This window comes from Lytechinus pictus, chromosome 18 (genome assembly GCF_037042905.1).
Source record: "Lytechinus pictus isolate F3 Inbred chromosome 18, Lp3.0, whole genome shotgun sequence".
NCBI lineage: Eukaryota > Metazoa > Echinodermata > Echinoidea > Temnopleuroida > Toxopneustidae > Lytechinus > Lytechinus pictus.
The window spans coordinates 16,778,888-16,798,053 of NC_087262.1; the positions used below are offsets into that span (position 1 = coordinate 16,778,888).

Here is a 19,166-nt window from a genome sequence, read left to right on the forward strand (position 1 = left end):
GACTGAAAGGAATGATACAAACGGGCGAAATGGAAGCAGGTCTTGATGGGGGGGTGTTATCATTTTTTAGGGGGGGCAACAAGTCACAAATTTTCAACGAGGATCTTAGTTCATCCTACACAGTGTTGTTTTTTCAGGAGGGTACAGGTACTTTTTTGTTGAGAATCCTGAAAGTGATGGATTGAAGTAACTGAGTAATCACTAGTAGTATATAGAGGAACGTTTTGAGTTTGAATGGTAAACAAAGGATTAAGTGGGTTATTATTTTGGTAAATTTTGATCAGTTTTCCAGGGAAGTGTAAGTTTTCAAAATTTTCCCATCTAAAGGGGACGGGCAATTGCCCATTTCTCATATAAAACTGAATTGCAGCCACTGAGGTGGCCCATGTTTGAAAAAATAAGGTCTAATACCTATTTTTGATACAAAATTTTAAAAATGGCCCTGCTTCCCTAACAATGTAATCCGTATTAAGGTTTTTTTTTATTAGTTTCTTCTTCATGTTCACCTAGCTCTTTCCTATTTTTCCTTCCCTTTTTTAAGGAATGATCATCATCGAAAAATAACGGAGAAGGAATTCAAAATTCCTCATACTTCCAATAAAGTAAATCAACAGCTACAGATATCATTTTGTATACAGGCATGTTTATTATGAGCCTTTTAAATAAGTTGTTTCGCGAATTATTTTCAAACCGTTTTAATAAGATATTTGAAGTATACATTAAAGAACGCATCTTAAGTAAAAACAAATTGTCTGATATTATAGGGAGTTACATCATGACCCGGACTGGGATCGATAATCAGTATGGATCATGGAAATTATGTTTAAAAAAACTTTTATAATACGCTGTTTACTATATGAACTTCACAGAATTAAGTTGTTTAAAACAGCTTAAACATATTAAACAAGTTAGTGTTTGAAATCTTGAACAAGAGGGGAGAAATCAGAGATATGAGAAATTAAAGGAAAAGGTATGGTACTTTGTGTACAAACAAATAGAGAGTTAATCAGCAACTTTGAAGCAAGTATGCCAATTTGAGGATCCCCTGACAGTAAAACTGCTGCTTTAATTTTTACACAATGATGTTGACTGTATACACTAGTTGTTTAACATTTTAAACAATCATGCTAAATTTATTGATAAATCAATATAGAAAAAATAAACGCTTATGTTGATTAAGATTTTACACACTTGTTTGAACAATAAGATTCATGGTGTAAACAGCGTTGTACAGTGTTTTTACTGTGTAGAGATAATACAGTACGTGTATCTCTCAACATTGCTCAATGATCCAAAAATGGATTAGAATTGAACACCCTCTATCGATAAGGTGACAAATGCTTCCATCAAGTTCAAAGGTAGCTGGGAAAAACCAGTTCTATTTATCATTATACTATTATGCTATTGTAATATATCGCAGCTTCCTCATTCCACAAAGTCATATTGTAATAGAAGTTTCGCGCACACAATCATTTCACGACCGTGACGTGCACAATAATTATTATGTACATATTTACAGCAGTGTTACTCGTAGCTATCTCTCACAACTAAGTAGTACTCAGTTTCGTTGAAATAGTTTGACTGTAGAGTTTATGTAGCTATGGCTGAAAAGATTGAAATAGAGAAAGCCTCCAGTTCTTCACAGAACCTGGTATGTCCGCTGTGTCTTGATATTTTTGATGAACCAACGATCCTGACGTGCGGACACACTTTCTGTCGAAAGTGTCTCAAGAAATATGATCTGACCCACCAGGACATTGACCACATGGTCTGTCCTCTCTGTAGGGAGATCACCAAGTTGTCTTCCAACCGAGTCGACGATCTCCAACTCAATGTCTCCATTAACGGATTCGTAGACGATTACCACGCCAAGTGTGGAGGGATGAATTCTGTTCTTGAAATGAACCATAAATGCACAGCTTGCAAGTTTCAGCAAGACGCTGTCTCCTTCTGCAGAACATGTAATAACTACATATGTGATAAATGTTTACAATCTCACCAGTGTATGACAATGTTTGAAGATCACGAGATTGTCTCCATGGAGGATGTCATCGAAGGGAAGGTCAGCATTGGTCATCAATTTGAGAAATGCTCCATCCACAAACAAGAGAACAAAGATATGTTTTGTGATGATTGTAAGGTCAGTGTCTGTCTCAGGTGCCTGGTCGTTGGTCACAAGGTCCATAACATCAAGAACCAGTCGGACTTCGAGCAGGAGTTGAGGCGAAAGGTAATGGTCATTTGAGATTTAGGGGTATCAAGTAGAAAACAATATCTTAAAGAAGATGCTGATGAAGATTGTGCCGCTGAAGGAGAAGAAGATGATGATACTAGCTATTCTTTTATTAATACCCCTGACTTCCTCGTCCTCCCCCTCAGTATAGGGACGCAGAACCAGTTGGGGTATACTTTTAAGCCTCCGATCTTTTTTTTTCAGTAAATGTGTACAAAAAATAAATGACAATATTATTGTGAAATGTTACATGCCCCCCCCCCCTTCTTGGATCAGCCCCCGCTCTCAAAACAATGCCACGACCCCAGTACCGTGTGAGTAAAAAAAAATGACACCTCATATTTTAACGAAAATATTATGCCATTTGCATAATCATATATGGCCTGAAAGAATATTTTCTCCCAAATAACTTAATACGTTATTTATGTGGACTGTGTTCACGCTTGAATGATCAAGATATATTATTTTATTCTTATTTGTATTGATGTAAATTTTGATTTGCGCTAAAGCAAGACATGGCTGCAATAAATTACTCCATATGTCAGTGATGTCATAATATATACAAGAGTTCCATCAAAATCCATTTCAGAATACGTTATCGATAATTTGCATTTATTGTTTAATAACGACTTTTAAGTATTAATTCTCAAGTTGATTTCATTGAAGGGATTTGCAAATTAATATGTTTACTAATTCATGATCTGATGATGGATTATGAATGACATCATTGGCATACGGATTCGTTCATTGCAGTAATGCCAAACTTTCGCGCAAATCAAGATTTGCATCACTGCAAAGAATACCAACTGTATCTAAGCGTGAAGACATACCACATAAATATGGAATTAAATTAAATCAAGATTTCCCTTAAAATGGGGACTTATGAGGTGTCAAGTTTTTATTCACACGGTATATGGCTAATTGTGATATCAATGTTAATAATAACAATGAAAAATTGATGATGATAATTATAAATAATAATGATATTGATAACAATAGTAATACTGATACTATTGTTAATTTTGACAAAATCTAAATTAATTCTAATAATAATAATAAAAAACTATCATTAATACATATAATATAGCAGTAATAATACGACTACTCATATAATGGTAATAACTGTCACTCATATCATTCGTTGCCTCCCCTACCCCCCCCCCCTCCTCATCCAGAATAGAGATTAAAAAATATTGATGTGACAACTTCCCGGGTGTATTATGTTAAACTTTATAATGGTTACATTCATTCAAAATTCTTCTAAACATTGTTTACGTGAATGATTATTTTACAGCAAACGGTTACTATTTTTTTTCTCTCTTAGGTGACAGACCTTGCCCAGCAATGTGCAGCTAAGAAAGCAGAACTGGAGAAGAACATTCAGAATATAGAATTACAACGTCATGAGGTACACACTGCCATGCAGAAACTACTAGATGATGTCAGCCAGGCTTACAGCATCAAGGTCAAAGAGCTGGAAGGAAATCTTCAAGATCTCATCGAGCAAATAAATGAACTAAAGCGAAGTTTCGAGGATGATCTCAACATCCTAAAGTCCAAGGAACGACAGAGGATCAAAAGCATTTGTAGTTCGGTTACATTGGTAGATAATGACAGACTGGGTCATCTTGAGACAGATAGTCTGTCCGCTCATAATTTGCTTTGTAAGGAGCTAGAAGCTATGCTGAAAGAGGTTACCGATCGCACTACTGCGGAAGTTATTACAAAGAAAGCACAGGAGAAGAGTTTTAATCCTGGAGATAAATCTTGTCTTGACCTCGGGCGCATTTCAGGATCAGATCCCAAGTTAGAAACCATGAAGTGTATAGATCTACGAGAGCGGATGGTTGGAATGACAGCTTACACTCGTACCAGTGTGGCCATCGTATATGGGAATAATACACGAGGTATTGATATCATTGATACAGCTGGTGGAACGGAGCAGTATACAAACATACCACATAACGTGCATGGTTATGTCGGTATTGTGATTCAGCGAGACGGTGTATTATGTGTCTCAACTGGTTCTACAGAAGCACACGTGTATTCTACCAATGGCTCCAGGAAAGCAACAATCAACGTGAGTCGGACTCGTTATTATCTCACACTGAACAGAAGTCCTTCAAATGAGATCCTCATTGCTAATAGTGCCAACAAAGTCTACATCTATGACCCGACTGGATCCACTCTCAAACACACTGTTCCAACAAAGCACGTGACGAGGCAGGCATCATCCACCAGGTCGGGTTTGATCGTCACGAGTTCATGTTTTCTCACCAATCCAAGCGTGGTGACGGTCTATGACAGGGATGGGAATGCTGGTGAGTCTCTGCAAGCTCCGGAGGGTGTCTACCTGTATGCTACCGTGGATGAGCGAGACAGGGTGTATGTAGCGAGTGTTGATTGGAAGAATAAGAAGGTGGTGATCAGACTATATGATCTTGATGGTCTGAACCTGAGGGAAAGAGTTGAGTTTAATGCACTTGATATGACATCGGGTTGGTGTTGGTGTTACTTGGTTTCCCTCTCACCGGACCTACTCGCCTTTGCTTGTTACATGACGTTATATTTCATCAAGGTATCGCTGTAATGAAGAGTATCTCACTAGTGTGTATAACATGAACTATTGCTTTTCATGCAATTACTCATAGTGTATCTGAAATGAGAATCCAAAATGTTTGTAAACACCTTTATTAATTTGTTTACATATTGTGTGTATATACACAGAGATTTTAACATGAATCGAAAAAACACGTTCATTACATAAAATAATTTCATCATTGAAAATCAAGTATCAAAGACCATTATTTTTATTTATTTCGTGAATCTGAATTAACCACACAGTAGAAAAAAGATAATCACGTTGTTTAAGCCTGCCACTCTTATAATAAGTTGTTTCAACTTCTTTTTGTTATTGTTTAAACATTTTAAACATCTTGTTTAAAAAGCTGTAAGTTGTTTTAAAATAGACAGATGCTTAAAAAGTTTAAACAGTAGTTGTTAGAGTGACGAGCTTAAACAACGTGCTTGACATTTTAAACAGCGTTTTTACAGTGTAATGCTTTTGTTGCCATTCAACTGGTGTAATTAAGCTAGCGTTTAATATATATTTTGGGGTCTCTAGCTGTTATAGAGATTTCGATAAAAGACTATTATACTCATTCGAACTCTATATTTGTGAGTGTCAAGATTAGTCTTTATGAAATTGTGTACAATTGATATGCTGTTTTCTTGCAAGTCAGCCTATTAGTTGTGGAGATACGTCAATGATCTCGAAATCTTAAAATTTTCTGCCCAGTGTTTATATGATGTGAAGGAAAAACCTAATAATCACGGATAATTATCAGCTCATTTCTTTCCTATTCGACCGTAAAATCTGAATCTGAATTAATCTGAATAAGGCTATATTTCTTTTTACGTGGAATGTATCCCCACAAACCGATTGATATATCAATATTTTCATTTTATGAAATGTGCATAATTGCAGGAATTTTCATTTTGTATTAAAACACCTCGCTGAATGATTAATGTTTATAAACAGTCACTACAAATACAAACTACGATATTAACATAATTTCAATTTCACTAGGGCATCCATAGAAATGTATTTATATCGAAGAACTTGTTATTGTTTTTTTTTTTATTGTTTTGCCTTTATTCAGAATACAATACATCATAATATAACAAAGGTATAATAGTAATATTTTCTTGCATTGCACATTGCAATACGTTCTATTTTACAAAATTCAGGTTAGCTTAATAAATGATTAAATTTCCATGAAATATAATAATAAAAACAACGAATCATATAAAGAAATAATACTTTGAACATTATTGAAATCAATATAAATCATGATAATTTGAATAAGGAACTTCTTCTGAGAAAAGATGAATGGTGTACATTAAGCCAATGTAACACGGTGTATTTAATTAAATTTCTCAATATAAAAATGATTATGAATATCGGACTACGTGTTTATAAATTGCCGTTTGTTTATACCGCCCTCTTTCGAGAGAATCAGGACATGCTCTATCTTCGAACAACATGGAAAGGTATCTATTGGAGACTGAATTATTTTCTGGAGAAAATCTTTTATCATATTCACCTTTTTAGAAAATGTTGATGGAAAGAAACAACACAAATGCACATACATACGGTTGTCCACCCCCCCCCCCCAAAAAAAAAAAGGATAATAAAAATCAATACAAATTTTAAAAAGGAAGTGATTGGACTCTTTGTTTTTTCTCAGATTTGACATTTATCGTGTAGAAGTGACAGAATGACGAATGACGTACTGGAAAACATGATAATTAATTGTGACATCCTATAAAGTCTTCCTTTAAGTAAAATAATAGCATTTACACTCTAATAATGAAACATTGAAAGGTTATTGAAAGATATTGATTCACTATCTATATATTCTATTTTCTAATTGAATTACTTGCTTGAAATTGCATATACATAATGTGTATATAAATAATATTGAATTTATATTGTTATTACATTCTCTATAATATAGTGTGCATATGTATGTATGGAAACGTTTACCATAAAATATAAAATTAACACTTTTTTTAAGTTTTAATTTGACCCATATTTTGTTTCTAATACCTGTACATTCTCTTGATCTCATACATATCAAATCAATTTTAAAATGCGATTTCTATATGAATTATTATTTTATGATATTAATTGTATGAATGTGTTTTTATTATTGATATTGATTGGTCAGTTCATTTAGCGATTAATCGCTAATCTTTGTGTTACGGAGCCCAGGTCTGGGTGGAAGGCCTTTGGGCGGTAGTAATTTATTTTAGGTTTTCCTTTCCCAGGCAACGCATGGGTCCCGTAACACAAAGATTAGTGATTAATTGCATATTTGATTTTGCGATTAATTATATATTGTAGTCAATGCAATCAATCGTAGAGAAATGATCTACAATAATTGCTAAGCTGTGTGTTACAGGCCCCTGGAGATTAATTAGTAAACATCCTCGTCTCTTTTGTTTTTGTATTTGTGTTCTCTTTGAAAATGTCATTTTGTTGATATACTGAATACATGTATATACATGTAGATGACTCCTCGCACGGAGTAAAAGATAAAATTGTACACATGGATTTTGAAGTTCCACCTTGTAGGACTATTGATACTAAAAAAAGGATACTAAAAAGGGGGTACTTTAAATATTTCGTTGATAGAAAACAATAACTGTCCCCATACAAATATCATTGATATCTTTGGTTTGGTAAATAAAGTAATTTGTTCTTTTCGTGAATATTAATGTTTTTGTCGTTTGGAAATGTATACACATGGATTTCTGGCAAGATAGATTATAGTCTTACCACATAGTAAGGGGGATTTTAAGTGAATGAATAAAAAAGATGTATAGTTTCATAATATGATTTCTGAATATGTTTGTTCAGCTATTCGCTGCCTGCACTGGCATAATGTTTCTCTCCCGCGAATATCATATTTTCATATTTTATTTTGTACTCCATTTTCAACTTTAGATATTTTTATTTTATAGTGTTATTCTTTTGGTAGGTGTCGTCTTTCGTCTCTATCCGTTATTGTAACCTGATTTTGTAAAATGCATATATCCAAACTAAGTCACAAGTTTTGTCTCTCATACAAGCATGAGATATTTCTTAACAAGCCCATCCGTTCCATTTCATTTATTTTTTTACCAAAAGTCACTTTTATTCACCTCAATATCCTTTCATCCGAGTTTTTTTTTCTATATTATGTACATTATAATTGGAATTGAACTCGTTGTGATATTTATGTACAATGTATTTTTGATATGAAAGTACTTTAATGCATTTTAAGAACGAAGAATTAATAAATCTTAAATATGATCAAATACCTTCTCACAAACGAATTTCATTTCTAGTAAATCCGTCGATTTAAAGAAAGAGAGAACGGTGTATCAAACCAGGGTGCAATTCGTTTTACCCACTGTTCCCTCATGTTTGAATTATAATACCAATATTTTGCGCCAATTTATTGTTGTTTGTTATAATTTGGACTTAATGAATGTTAACAATTCAGTTTGACAAATGGAACGGAAACTGTTTGCGTCATCAATATTGCCTTCACTCTGAGAGTATAGATAATTTTGCACAAATATAATTATTTTATATGTTTCACATAACATATATAGTATATCATTTCATGTTTTTAACGACATATCTATCGAGTTTATGTCATCTCTTCATAATACGCTGACTGATTTCCATCTATGAAATACACAGAATTATTTCAACCATTATTATAGCCTATTATGGTGTAGCCAATAAAAACTAACGCTGTAAATATTCAAATCATAATAGAAGCGAATAATTTCATTATCATGTGAGTGAGGGTAGGAATTGACAGACAAAGTGTTGGCCCTACTATAGAATGACATAATAAAATTTGACAATTAAGATTTCTAAACCAACCGATTATTTCCATTGATTATTAATGATAATAATAATCAAGGGCGGCGCCATGATATTTTGATGGGGGGGGGGCACCGAAAGATAGAATTTGAGGGATGTTTTATAGGTACATGGTCCAGACCTCTCCATTTTAATTCTTTTTCCTCAATTCTTTCCTTTCCTTCCATATTTTTCTCCTCCTTTGTCACTACGTACAAAATCGTATAGGGAGCGGTAGCCCCTACCATTTTCTCGATAGATAAATATAGGCAAAATGTTCATACCATTTGTTCCGGGAAGGGTAAGAAAAATGGAGATTGAAAGAAAGAAGGGAGGGGGCAAAAGGGGTAGAGGTTTGGAACTAAAGGAGGTGCGAAAGAGGGCAATATTTAAAAGGGAATTATAATAATGAATAGAGTAAAGTCAGAGATGGGAAGAGGGAGGTAGAAAAGATGTGAGGTGGGGATAAAAAGAGAGATAGGGGAAAGGAAACTCATGCCGTTTGAAAGTATATCACATTACAAGACATCAGATAATTTTATTGTTATTCCGGATAAAATCTATATAATATAAGGCCTAGTTAAGATCACGCAGCAGTATCAACGAAACCGACTCCAAACCGACCGACTGATACAATGTACACCATTCGAAAAAGAAATGGTCAGACAGCCCTGGGGTCTGATTTTTGTTATGTTGCAGTCTTACGAACAAAACCGACTCCAAATAAACTATTATGCCATTTGAAATTTTAAAAAAAATCCGTAATAGCCCTGACCGAGTCCAAACCCACTGATACCATTTGAGAAAAAAAAATGGTAGACCTGACCGGTTTGATGTCTATTTCATTTGTGTGAAAGAATTAGCATAACACAGAAAAAAAAATCAATGCTCCAGTTATACCAACAAAACCGACTCCAAACCGATTGATTTGACATTTGAAAAACAAAAACAAACCGTTATAGCCCTGATCGGTTTTAGGTCGGTTTCATCGATGTGACTGTAGCGTGACAAAGAAATTACAAAATCAATGTAATGGAAACAGGTCTTGATGGGAGGTGTTATTATTTTTTTAGGGGGGGGGGGCAAGTCACAAATTTTCAACGAGGGTCTTAGTTCATCCTACAGTGTTGTTTTTTCTTCAGGAGGGAACAGGTGATTTTTTGTTGAGAATCCTGAAAGTGATGGATTAAAGTAACTGAGTAATCACTAGTAGTATATAGAGGAACGTTTTGAGTTTGAATGGTAAAAAAAGGATTAAGTGGATTATTATTTTGGTAAATTTGGATCAGTTTTCCAGGGAAGTGTAAGTTTTCAAAATTTTCCCATCTAAAGGGGACGGGCAATTGCCCATTTCTCATATAAAACTGAATTGCAGCCACTGAGGTGGCCCATGTTTGAAAAAATAAGGTCTAATACCTATTTTTGATACAAAATTTTAAAAATGGCCCTGCTTCCCTAACAATGTAATCCGTATTAAGGTTTTTTTTTATTAGTTTCTTCTTCATGTTCACCTAGCTCTTTCCTATTTTTCCTTCCCTTTTTTAAGGAATGATCATCATCGAAAAATAACGGAGAAGGAATTCAAAATTCCTCATACTTCCAATAAAGTAAATCAACAGCTACAGATATCATTTTGTATACAGGCATGTTTATTATGAGCCTTTTAAATAAGTTGTTTCGCGAATTATTTTCAAACCGTTTTAATAAGATATTTGAAGTATACATTAAAGAACGCATCTTAAGTAAAAACAAATTGTCTGATATTATAGGGAGTTACATCATGACCCGGACTGGGATCGATTATCAGTATGGATCATGGAAATTATGTTTAAAAAAACTTTTATAATACGCTGTTTACTATATGAACTTCACAGAATTAAGTTGTTTAAAACAGCTTAAACATATTAAACAAGTTAGTGTTTGAAATCTTGAACAAGAGGGGAGAAATCAGAGATATGAGAAATTAAAGGAAAAGGTATGGTACTTTGTGTACAAACAAATAGAGAGTTAATCAGCAACTTTGAAGCAAGTATGCCAATTTGAGGATCCCCTGACAGTAAAACTGCTGCTTTAATTTTTACACAATGATGTTGACTGTATACACTAGTTGTTTAACATTTTAAACAATCATTCTAAATTTATTGATAAATCAATATAGAAAAAATAAACGCTTATGTTGATTAAGATTTTACAAACTTGTTTGAACAATAAGATTCATGGTGTAAACAGCGTTGTACAGTGTTTTTACTGTGTAGAGATAATACAGTACGTGTATCTCTCAACATTGCTCAATGATCCAAAAATGGATTAGAATTGAACGCCCTCTATCGATAAGGTGACAAATGCTTCCATCAAGTTCAAAGGTAGCTGGGAAAAACCAGTTCTATTTATCATTATACTATTATGCTATTGTAATATATCGCAGCTTCCTCATTCTTTATTAATGTGCACAAAGTCATATTGTAATAGAAGTTTCGCGCACACAATCATTTCACGACCGTGACGTGCACAATAATTATTATGTACATATTTACAGCAGTGTTACTCGTAGCTATCTCTCACAACTAAGTAGTACTCAGTTTCGTTGAAATAGTTTGACTGTAGAGTTTATGTAGCTATGGCTGAAAAGATTGAAATAGAGAAAGCCTCCAGTTCTTCACAGAACCTGGTATGTCCGCTATGTCTTGATATTTTTTATGAACCAACGATCCTGACGTGCGGACACACTTTCTGTCGAAAGTGTCTCAAGAAATATGATCTGACCCACCAGGACATTGACCACATGGTCTGTCCTCTCTGTAGGGAGATCACCAAGTTGTCTTCCAACCGAGTCGACGATCTCCAACTCAATGTCTCCATTAACGGATTCGTAGACGATTACCACGCCAAGTGTGGAGGGATGAATTCTGTTCTTGAAATGAACCATAAATGCACAGCTTGCAAGTTTCAGCAAGACGCTGTCTCCTTCTGCAGAACATGTAATAACTACATATGTGATAAATGTTTACAATCTCACCAGTGTATGACAATGTTTGAAGATCACGAGATTGTCTCCATGGAGGATGTCATCGAAGGGAAGGTCAGCATTGGTCATCAATTTGAGAAATGCTCCATCCACAAACAAGAGAACAAAGATATGTTTTGTGATGATTGTAAGGTCAGTGTCTGTCTCAGGTGCGTGGTCGTTGGTCACAAGGTCCATAACATCAAGAACCAGTCGGACTTCGAGCAGGAGTTGAGGCGAAAGGTAATGGTCATTTGAGATTTAGGGGTATCAAGTAGAAAACAATATCTTAAAGAAGATGCTGATGAAGATTGTGCCGCTGAAGGAGAAGAAGATGATGATACTAGCTATTCTTTTATTAATACCCCTGACTTCCTCGTCCTCCCCCTCAGTATAGAGACGCAGAACCAGTTGGGGTATACTTTTAAGCCTCCGATCTTTTTTTTTCAGTAAATGTGTACAAAAAATAAATGACAATATTATTGTGAAATGTTACATGCCCCCCCTTCTTGGATCAGCCCCCGCTCTCAAAACAATGCCACGACCCCAGTACCGTGTGAGTAAAAAAAAATGACACCTCATATTTTAACGAAAATATTATGCCATTTGCATAATCATATATGGCCTGAAAGAATATTTTCTCCCAAATAACTTAATACGTTATTTATGTGGACTGTGTTCACGCTTGAATGATCAAGATATATTATTTTATTCTTATTTGTATTGATGTAAATTTTGATTTGCGCTAAAGCAAGACATGGCTGCAATAAATTACTCCATATGTCAGTGATGTCATAATATATACAAGAGTTCCATCAAAATCCATTTCAGAATACGTTATCGATAATTTGCATTTATTGTTTAATAACGACTTTTAAGTATTAATTCTCAAGTTGATTTCATTGAAGGGATTTGCAAATTAATATGTTTACTAATTCATGATCTGATGATGGATTATGAATGACATCATTGGCATACGGATTCGTTCATTGCAGTAATGCCAAACTTTCGCGCAAATCAAGATTTGCATCACTGCAAAGAATACCAACTGTATCTAAGCGTGAAGACATACCACATAAATATGGAATTAAATTAAATCAAGATTTCCCTTAAAATGGGGACTTATGAGGTGTCAAGTTTTTATTCACACGGTATATGGCTAATTGTGATATCAATGTTAATAATAACAATGAAAAATTGATGATGATAATTATAAATAATAATGATATTGATAACAATAGTAATACTGATACTATTGTTAATTTTGACAAAATCTAAATTAATTCTAATAATAATAATAAAAAACTATCATTAATACATATAATATAGCAGTAATAATACGACTACTCATATAATGGTAATAACTGTCACTCATATCATTCGTTGCCTCCCCTACCCCCCCCCCCCCCCCCCCTCCTCATCCAGAATAGAGATTAAAAAATATTGATGTGACAACTTCCCGGGTGTATTATGTTAAACTTTATAATGGTTACATTCATTCAAAATTCTTCTAAACATTGTTTACGTGAATGATTATTTTACAGCAAACGGTTACTATTTTTTTTTCTCTCTTAGGTGACAGACCTTGCCCAGCAATGTGCAGCTAAGAAAGCAGAACTGGAGAAGAACATTCAGAATATAGAATTACAACGTCATGAGGTACACACTGCCATGCAGAAACTACTAGATGATGTCAGCCAGGCTTACAGCATCAAGGTCAAAGAGCTGGAAGGAAATCTTCAAGATCTCATCGAGCAAATAAATGAACTAAAGCGAAGTTTCGAGGATGATCTCAACATCCTAAAGTCCAAGGAACGACAGAGGATCAAAAGCATTTGTAGTTCGGTTACATTGGTAGATAATGACAGACTGGGTCATCTTGAGACAGATAGTCTGTCCGCTCATAATTTGCTTTGTAATGAGCTAGAAGCTATGCTGAAAGAGGTTACCGATCGCACTACTGCGGAAGTTATTACAAAGAAAGCACAGGAGAAGAGTTTTAATCCTGGAGATAAATCTTGTCTTGACCTCGGGCGCATTTCAGGATCAGATCCCAAGTTAGAAACCATGAAGTGTATAGATCTACGAGAGCGGATGGTTGGAATGACAGCTTACACTCGTACCAGTGTGGCCATCGTATATGGGAATAATGCACGAGGTATTGATATCATTGATACTGCTGGTGGAACGGAGCAGTATACAAACATACCACATAACGTGCATGGTTATGTCGGTATTGTGATTCAGCGAGACGGTGTATTATGTGTCTCAACTGGTTGTACAGAAGCACACATGTATTCTACCAATGGCTCCAGGAAAGCAACAATCGAAGTGAATGTGGCTTGTTTTTATATCACACTGAACAGAAGTCCATCAAATGAGATCATCATTGCTAACGGTGCCAACAAAGTCTACATCTATGACCCGACTGGATCCACTCTCAAACACACTGTTCCAACAAAGCACAAGACATGGCAGGTATCATCCACCAGGTCTGGTTTGATCATCACCAGTTCTTGTCATCTCACCAATCCAAGCGTGGTGACGGTCTATGACAGGGATGGGAATGCTGGTGAGTCTCTGCAAGCTCCAAAGGATGTCAACCTGTATGCTACCGTGGATGAGCAGGACAGGGTGTATGTAGCGAGTGTTGATTATAAGAATAAGAAGGTGGTGATCAGGCTCTATGATCTTGATGGTCTGAACCTGAAGGAAAGAGTTGAGTTTAATGCACTTGACATGACATTGGGTGATAATTGGTGTTACTTGGTGTCCCTCTCTCCGGACCTACTCGCCTTTGCTTGTATGAAGAAGTTATATTTCATCAAGGTATCGCTGTAATAAAGAGTATACATGAACTATTGACTTTTATGAGATTATTTATAGTGTATCTGAAATGAGAATCCAATATGTTTGTAAACACCTTTCTGAATTTGTTTACATTTTGTGGTGTGTATATACACATAAATCTTAACACGAATCGAAGAACGTTCATACACATAAAATAATTTAATGAATGTAACTCGAGTATCAAAAGACCATTATTTTTAATTATTTCGTGAATCTGAATTAACCACACAGTAAAAAAAAAACACGTTGTTTAAGCCTGTCACTCTAATAACAAGTTGTTTCACTTTCTTTGTAATTGTTTAAACATTTAAAAAAACTAGTTTTTAAGTTGTTTTTAAAATAAACAGATGTTTAAAGGGTTTAACAGTAGTCGTTAGAGTGTCGGGCTTAAACAACGTGCTTGAAATCGTAAATAGCGTTTTTACAGTGTATTGCTGGTGTTGTCATTCAACTCGTGTAATTAACATGATTAAGCCAGCGTTTAATATTTTGGGGTCTCTGTTATAGAGAATTCGATGAAAGGCTAATGTATTAAACGAACTTTATATTTTGTGAGTTATAAGATTTGCTTTTGGAAATTGTGTACAATCGATTTGCTGTTTTGTTGCAAGCCAGTCTATATTATTTGTGGATATACGTAAATATGATCTCGAAATTTTAGATTTTTTCTGTCCAGTGTTATGATGTGAAAATTAAAGGCCTAATAATTACGGATATCAGCTGAATTCTTTCCTATTCGACGATAAACCCATTAATCTGAATAGGCCTTAAGTTCTTCTTGTGTGGAATGTATAGTCCCCACAAACCACTTGATTTATTAATATTTTCATTTTATGAAATGTCCATAATTACAGGAATATTAATTTTGTATCAAAACACCTCGCTGAATGATTAATGTTTATAATCAGTCACTACAAATACAAACTACGATATTAAAATATTTCAATTTCACGAGGGCATCCATAGACATGTTTTTATATCAAAGAACTTGTTATTCTTTTTTTTTACTAGAAATTTTTTGCCTTTATTCAGAATACAACACATCATAGTATAAGTAGATAAGAACTTATATTTTCTTGCATTGCACATTGGCATACGTTCTTTTTCACAAAATTTAGGTTAGCTTAATAAATGACTATATTTCCATGAAATATAATAATCAAAACAATGAATCATAATAAAGAAATGATACTTTGAACATTATAGAAATCAATATAAATCATGATAATTTGAATAAGGAACTTCTTATGAGAAAAGATGAATGGTTTACATTAAGCCAATATGACACCGGTGTATTTTATTACAATTTATCAATATAAGAATGATTATACAACATGAATATCGGACTATGTGTTTATAAATTGCCGTTTGTTTTATAATGCCCTCTTTCGAGAGGATAATGACATGCTCTTCAAACAACATGGAAAGGTATCTATTGGAAACTGATTCTATCCAAAGATTATACAATGAATAATTTTCTGGAAAAAAATCTATTATCATATTCACCGCTTTAGAAAATGTTGGACAGAAACAACACAAATACACATAGATACGCTTGTCCACCCCCCCCCCAAAAAAAAAGGAAGTGATTGGTCTCTTTATTGTTTTTGTTTCTTAGATTTGACATTAATCTCTTAAAAGTGACAGAATGACGATTAGTACTGTAAATTATTTAATATAAGATAATACTGATAATTGTGACATCCTATAAGGTCTTACACTCTAATAATGAAACATTGAAAGGTTATTGAAATATGTTGATTCAGTATCTATATATTCTATTTTCTAATTGAATTACTTGCGTGAAATTGCATAGATATAATGTGTATATGAATAATATTGAAATTTATATTGTTATTACATTCTCTATATCATAGTGTGCATAATGTATGTAAGGAAATGTTTACCATAGAATATAAATTTTACACTTTTTAAAGTTTTGATTTGACCCATATTTGTTTCTAATACCTCTATATTATCTGGATCTCATACATATCAAATTAAGTTTAAAATGCTATTTCTATATGAATTATTATTGTATAATATTAAATGTATGAATGTGTTTTTATTATTGATATTGATTGGTCAGTTCATTTAGCGATTGATCGCTAATCTTTGTGTTACGGAGCCCTGGTCTGGGAGGAAGGCCTTTGGGTGGTAGTAATTTATTTTAGGTTTTCCTTTCCTAGGCAACCCATGGGTCCCGTAACACAAAGATAAGTGATTAATTGCATATTTGATTTTTACGATTAATTGTATATTGTAGTCAATGCAATCAATCGTAGAATAATGTTCTACAATAATTGCTAAGCTCTGTCTTACGGGCCCATGGAGATGAATTGGTAAACATCCTCGTCTCTTTTGTTTTTGTATTTGTGTTCTCTTTGAAAATTTCATTTTGTTGATATACTGAACAAAAATAATAATAACAATGTATATACATGTAGAGGACTCCTCGCACGGATTAAAAAAAGTTGTACATGCATGGATTTTGAAGTTCAAACTTGTATGACTATTGACACTAAAAAAAGGGGATACCAAAAAAAAGGGGGTACTTTAAATGTTTCGTTGATAGAAAAACAATAACCGTCCCCATACAAATATCATTGATGTCTTCGGTTCGGTAAATAAATTAATTTGTTCTCTTCGTGAATATTTAGGTTTTTGTCGTTTGGAAATTTATACACATGGATTTCTGGCAAGATAGACTATGGTCTTACCACATAGGAAGGGGGATTTTAAGTGAATGAATAAAAAAGATGTATAGTTTCATAATATGATTTCTAAATATGTTTGTTCAGCTATTCGCTGCCTGCACTGGCATAATGTTTCTCTTCCGCGAATATCATATTTTCATATTTTATTTTGTACTCCATTTTCAACTTTAGATATTTTCATTTTATAGTGTTATTCTTTTAGTAGGTGTCGTCTTTCGTCTCTATCCGTTATTGTAGCCTGATTTTGTAAAATGCATATATCCAAACTAAGTCACAAGTTTTGTCTCTCATACAAGCATGAGATATTTCTTAACAAGCCCATCCGTTCCATTTCATTTATTTTTTTACCAAAAGTCACTTTTATTCACCTCAATATCCTTTCATCCGAGTTTTTTTTCTATATTATGTACATTATAATTGGAATTGAACTCGTTGTGATATTTATGTACAATGTATTTTTGGTATGAAAGTACTTTAATGCATTTTAAGAACGAATAATTAATAAATCTTAAATATGATCAAATACCTTCTCACAAACGAATTTCATTTCTAGTAAATCCGTCGATTTAAAGAAAGAGAGAACGGTGTATCAAACCAGGGTGCAATTCGTTTTACCCACTGTTCTCTCATGTTTGAATTATAATACCAATATTTTGCGCCAATTTATTGGTGTTTGTTATAATTTGGACTTAATGAATGTTAACAATTCAGTTTGACAAATGGAACGGAAACTGTTTGCGTCATCAAAATTGCCTTCACTCTGAGAGTATAGATAATTTTGCACAATTACAATTATTTTATATGTTTCACATAACATATATAGTATATCATTTCATGTTTTTAACGACATATCTATCGAGTTTATGTCATCTCTTCATAATACGCTGACTGATTTCCATCTGTGAAATACGAAGAATTATTTCACCCACTATTATAGCCTATTATGGTGTAGCCAATAAAAACTAACGCTGTAAATATTGAAATCATAATAGAAGCGAATAATTTCATTATCATGTGAGTGAGGGTAGGAATTGACAGACAAAGTTTTGGCCTTACTATAGAATGACATAATAAAATTCGACAATTAAGATTTCTAAACCAACCGATTATTTCCATTGATTATTAATGATAATAATAATCAAGGGCGGCGCCATGATATTTTGATGGGGGGGGGGGGCACCGATAGATAGAATTTGATGGATGTTTTACAGGTACATGGTCCAGACCTCTCCATTTTAATTTTTCCCTCAATTCTTTCCTTTCCTTCATTTTTTTCTCCTCTTTTGTCACTACGCACAAAATCGTAGGGAGCGGTAGCCCCTTCCCTTTTCTCGATAAATAAATGTAGGCAAAATTTTAATACCATTTGTTCTAGGAATGGTAAGAGAAATGGAGATTGGAAGAAAGAAGGGAGGGGGGCAGGAGGGGTAGAGGTTGGGAACTAAAGGGGATGCGAACGGTAGCCCCTTCCCTTTTCTCGATAAATAAATATAGGCAAAATTTTAATACCATTTGTTCTAGGAAGAGTAAGAGAAATGGAGATTGGAAGAAAGAAGGGAGGGGGGCAGGAGGGGTAGAGGTTGGGAACTAAAGGGGATGCGAACGGTAGCCCCTTCCCTTTTCTCGATAAATAAATATAGGCAAAATTTTAATACCATTTGTTCTAGGAAGAGTAAGAGAAATGGAGATTGGAAGAAAGAAGGGAGGGGGGCAGGAGGGGTAGAGGTTGGGAACTAAAGGGGATGCGAACGGTAACCCCTTCCCTTTTCTCGATAAATAAATATAGGCAAAATTTTAATACCATTTGTTCTAGGAAGAGTAAGAGAAATGGAGAGTGGAAGAAAGAAGGGAGGGGGCAGGAGGGGTAGAGGTTGGGAACTAAAGGGGATGCGAACGGTAGCCCCTTCCCTTTTCTCGATAAATGAATATAGGCAAAAT

The 19,166-nt window shown here is 34.2% G+C and overlaps 2 protein-coding genes across 2 annotated transcripts; both read left to right on the forward strand.

Moving 5' to 3' along the window:
• Positions 1-1,505: 1,505 nt before the first annotated feature.
• LOC129281346 (E3 ubiquitin-protein ligase TRIM71-like) lies at positions 1,506-6,404 on the forward strand. The gene is made up of 2 exons (XM_054917285.2): positions 1,506-2,230; positions 3,558-6,404. Exons 1-2 carry the CDS (start codon positions 1,601-1,603, stop codon positions 4,821-4,823), a joined length of 1,896 nt encoding a protein of 631 aa, XP_054773260.2. The 5' UTR covers positions 1,506-1,600; the 3' UTR covers positions 4,824-6,404.
• Positions 6,405-11,207: 4,803 nt separating this feature from the next.
• LOC129281898 (RING finger protein 207-like) lies at positions 11,208-17,944 on the forward strand. The gene is made up of 2 exons (XM_054917828.2): positions 11,208-11,904; positions 13,237-17,944. Exons 1-2 carry the CDS (start codon positions 11,275-11,277, stop codon positions 14,500-14,502), a joined length of 1,896 nt encoding a protein of 631 aa, XP_054773803.2. The 5' UTR covers positions 11,208-11,274; the 3' UTR covers positions 14,503-17,944.
• Positions 17,945-19,166: the final 1,222 nt, after the last annotated feature.

What these genes read in the sequence shown, in the direction of transcription:
- LOC129281346 (XM_054917285.2), top strand. Translation starts at nt 1,601, where the DNA reads ATGGCTGAAAAGATTGAAATAGAGAAAGCCTCCAGTTCTTCACAGAAC. An exon ending in AGCAGGAGTTGAGGCGAAAG is followed by an intron (nt 2,231 to 3,557) that starts GTAATGGTCATT and finishes TTTCTCTCTTAG; the next exon opens with GTGACAGACCTTGCCCAGCA.
- LOC129281898 (XM_054917828.2), top strand. Translation starts at nt 11,275, where the DNA reads ATGGCTGAAAAGATTGAAATAGAGAAAGCCTCCAGTTCTTCACAGAAC. An exon ending in AGCAGGAGTTGAGGCGAAAG is followed by an intron (nt 11,905 to 13,236) that starts GTAATGGTCATT and finishes TTTCTCTCTTAG; the next exon opens with GTGACAGACCTTGCCCAGCA.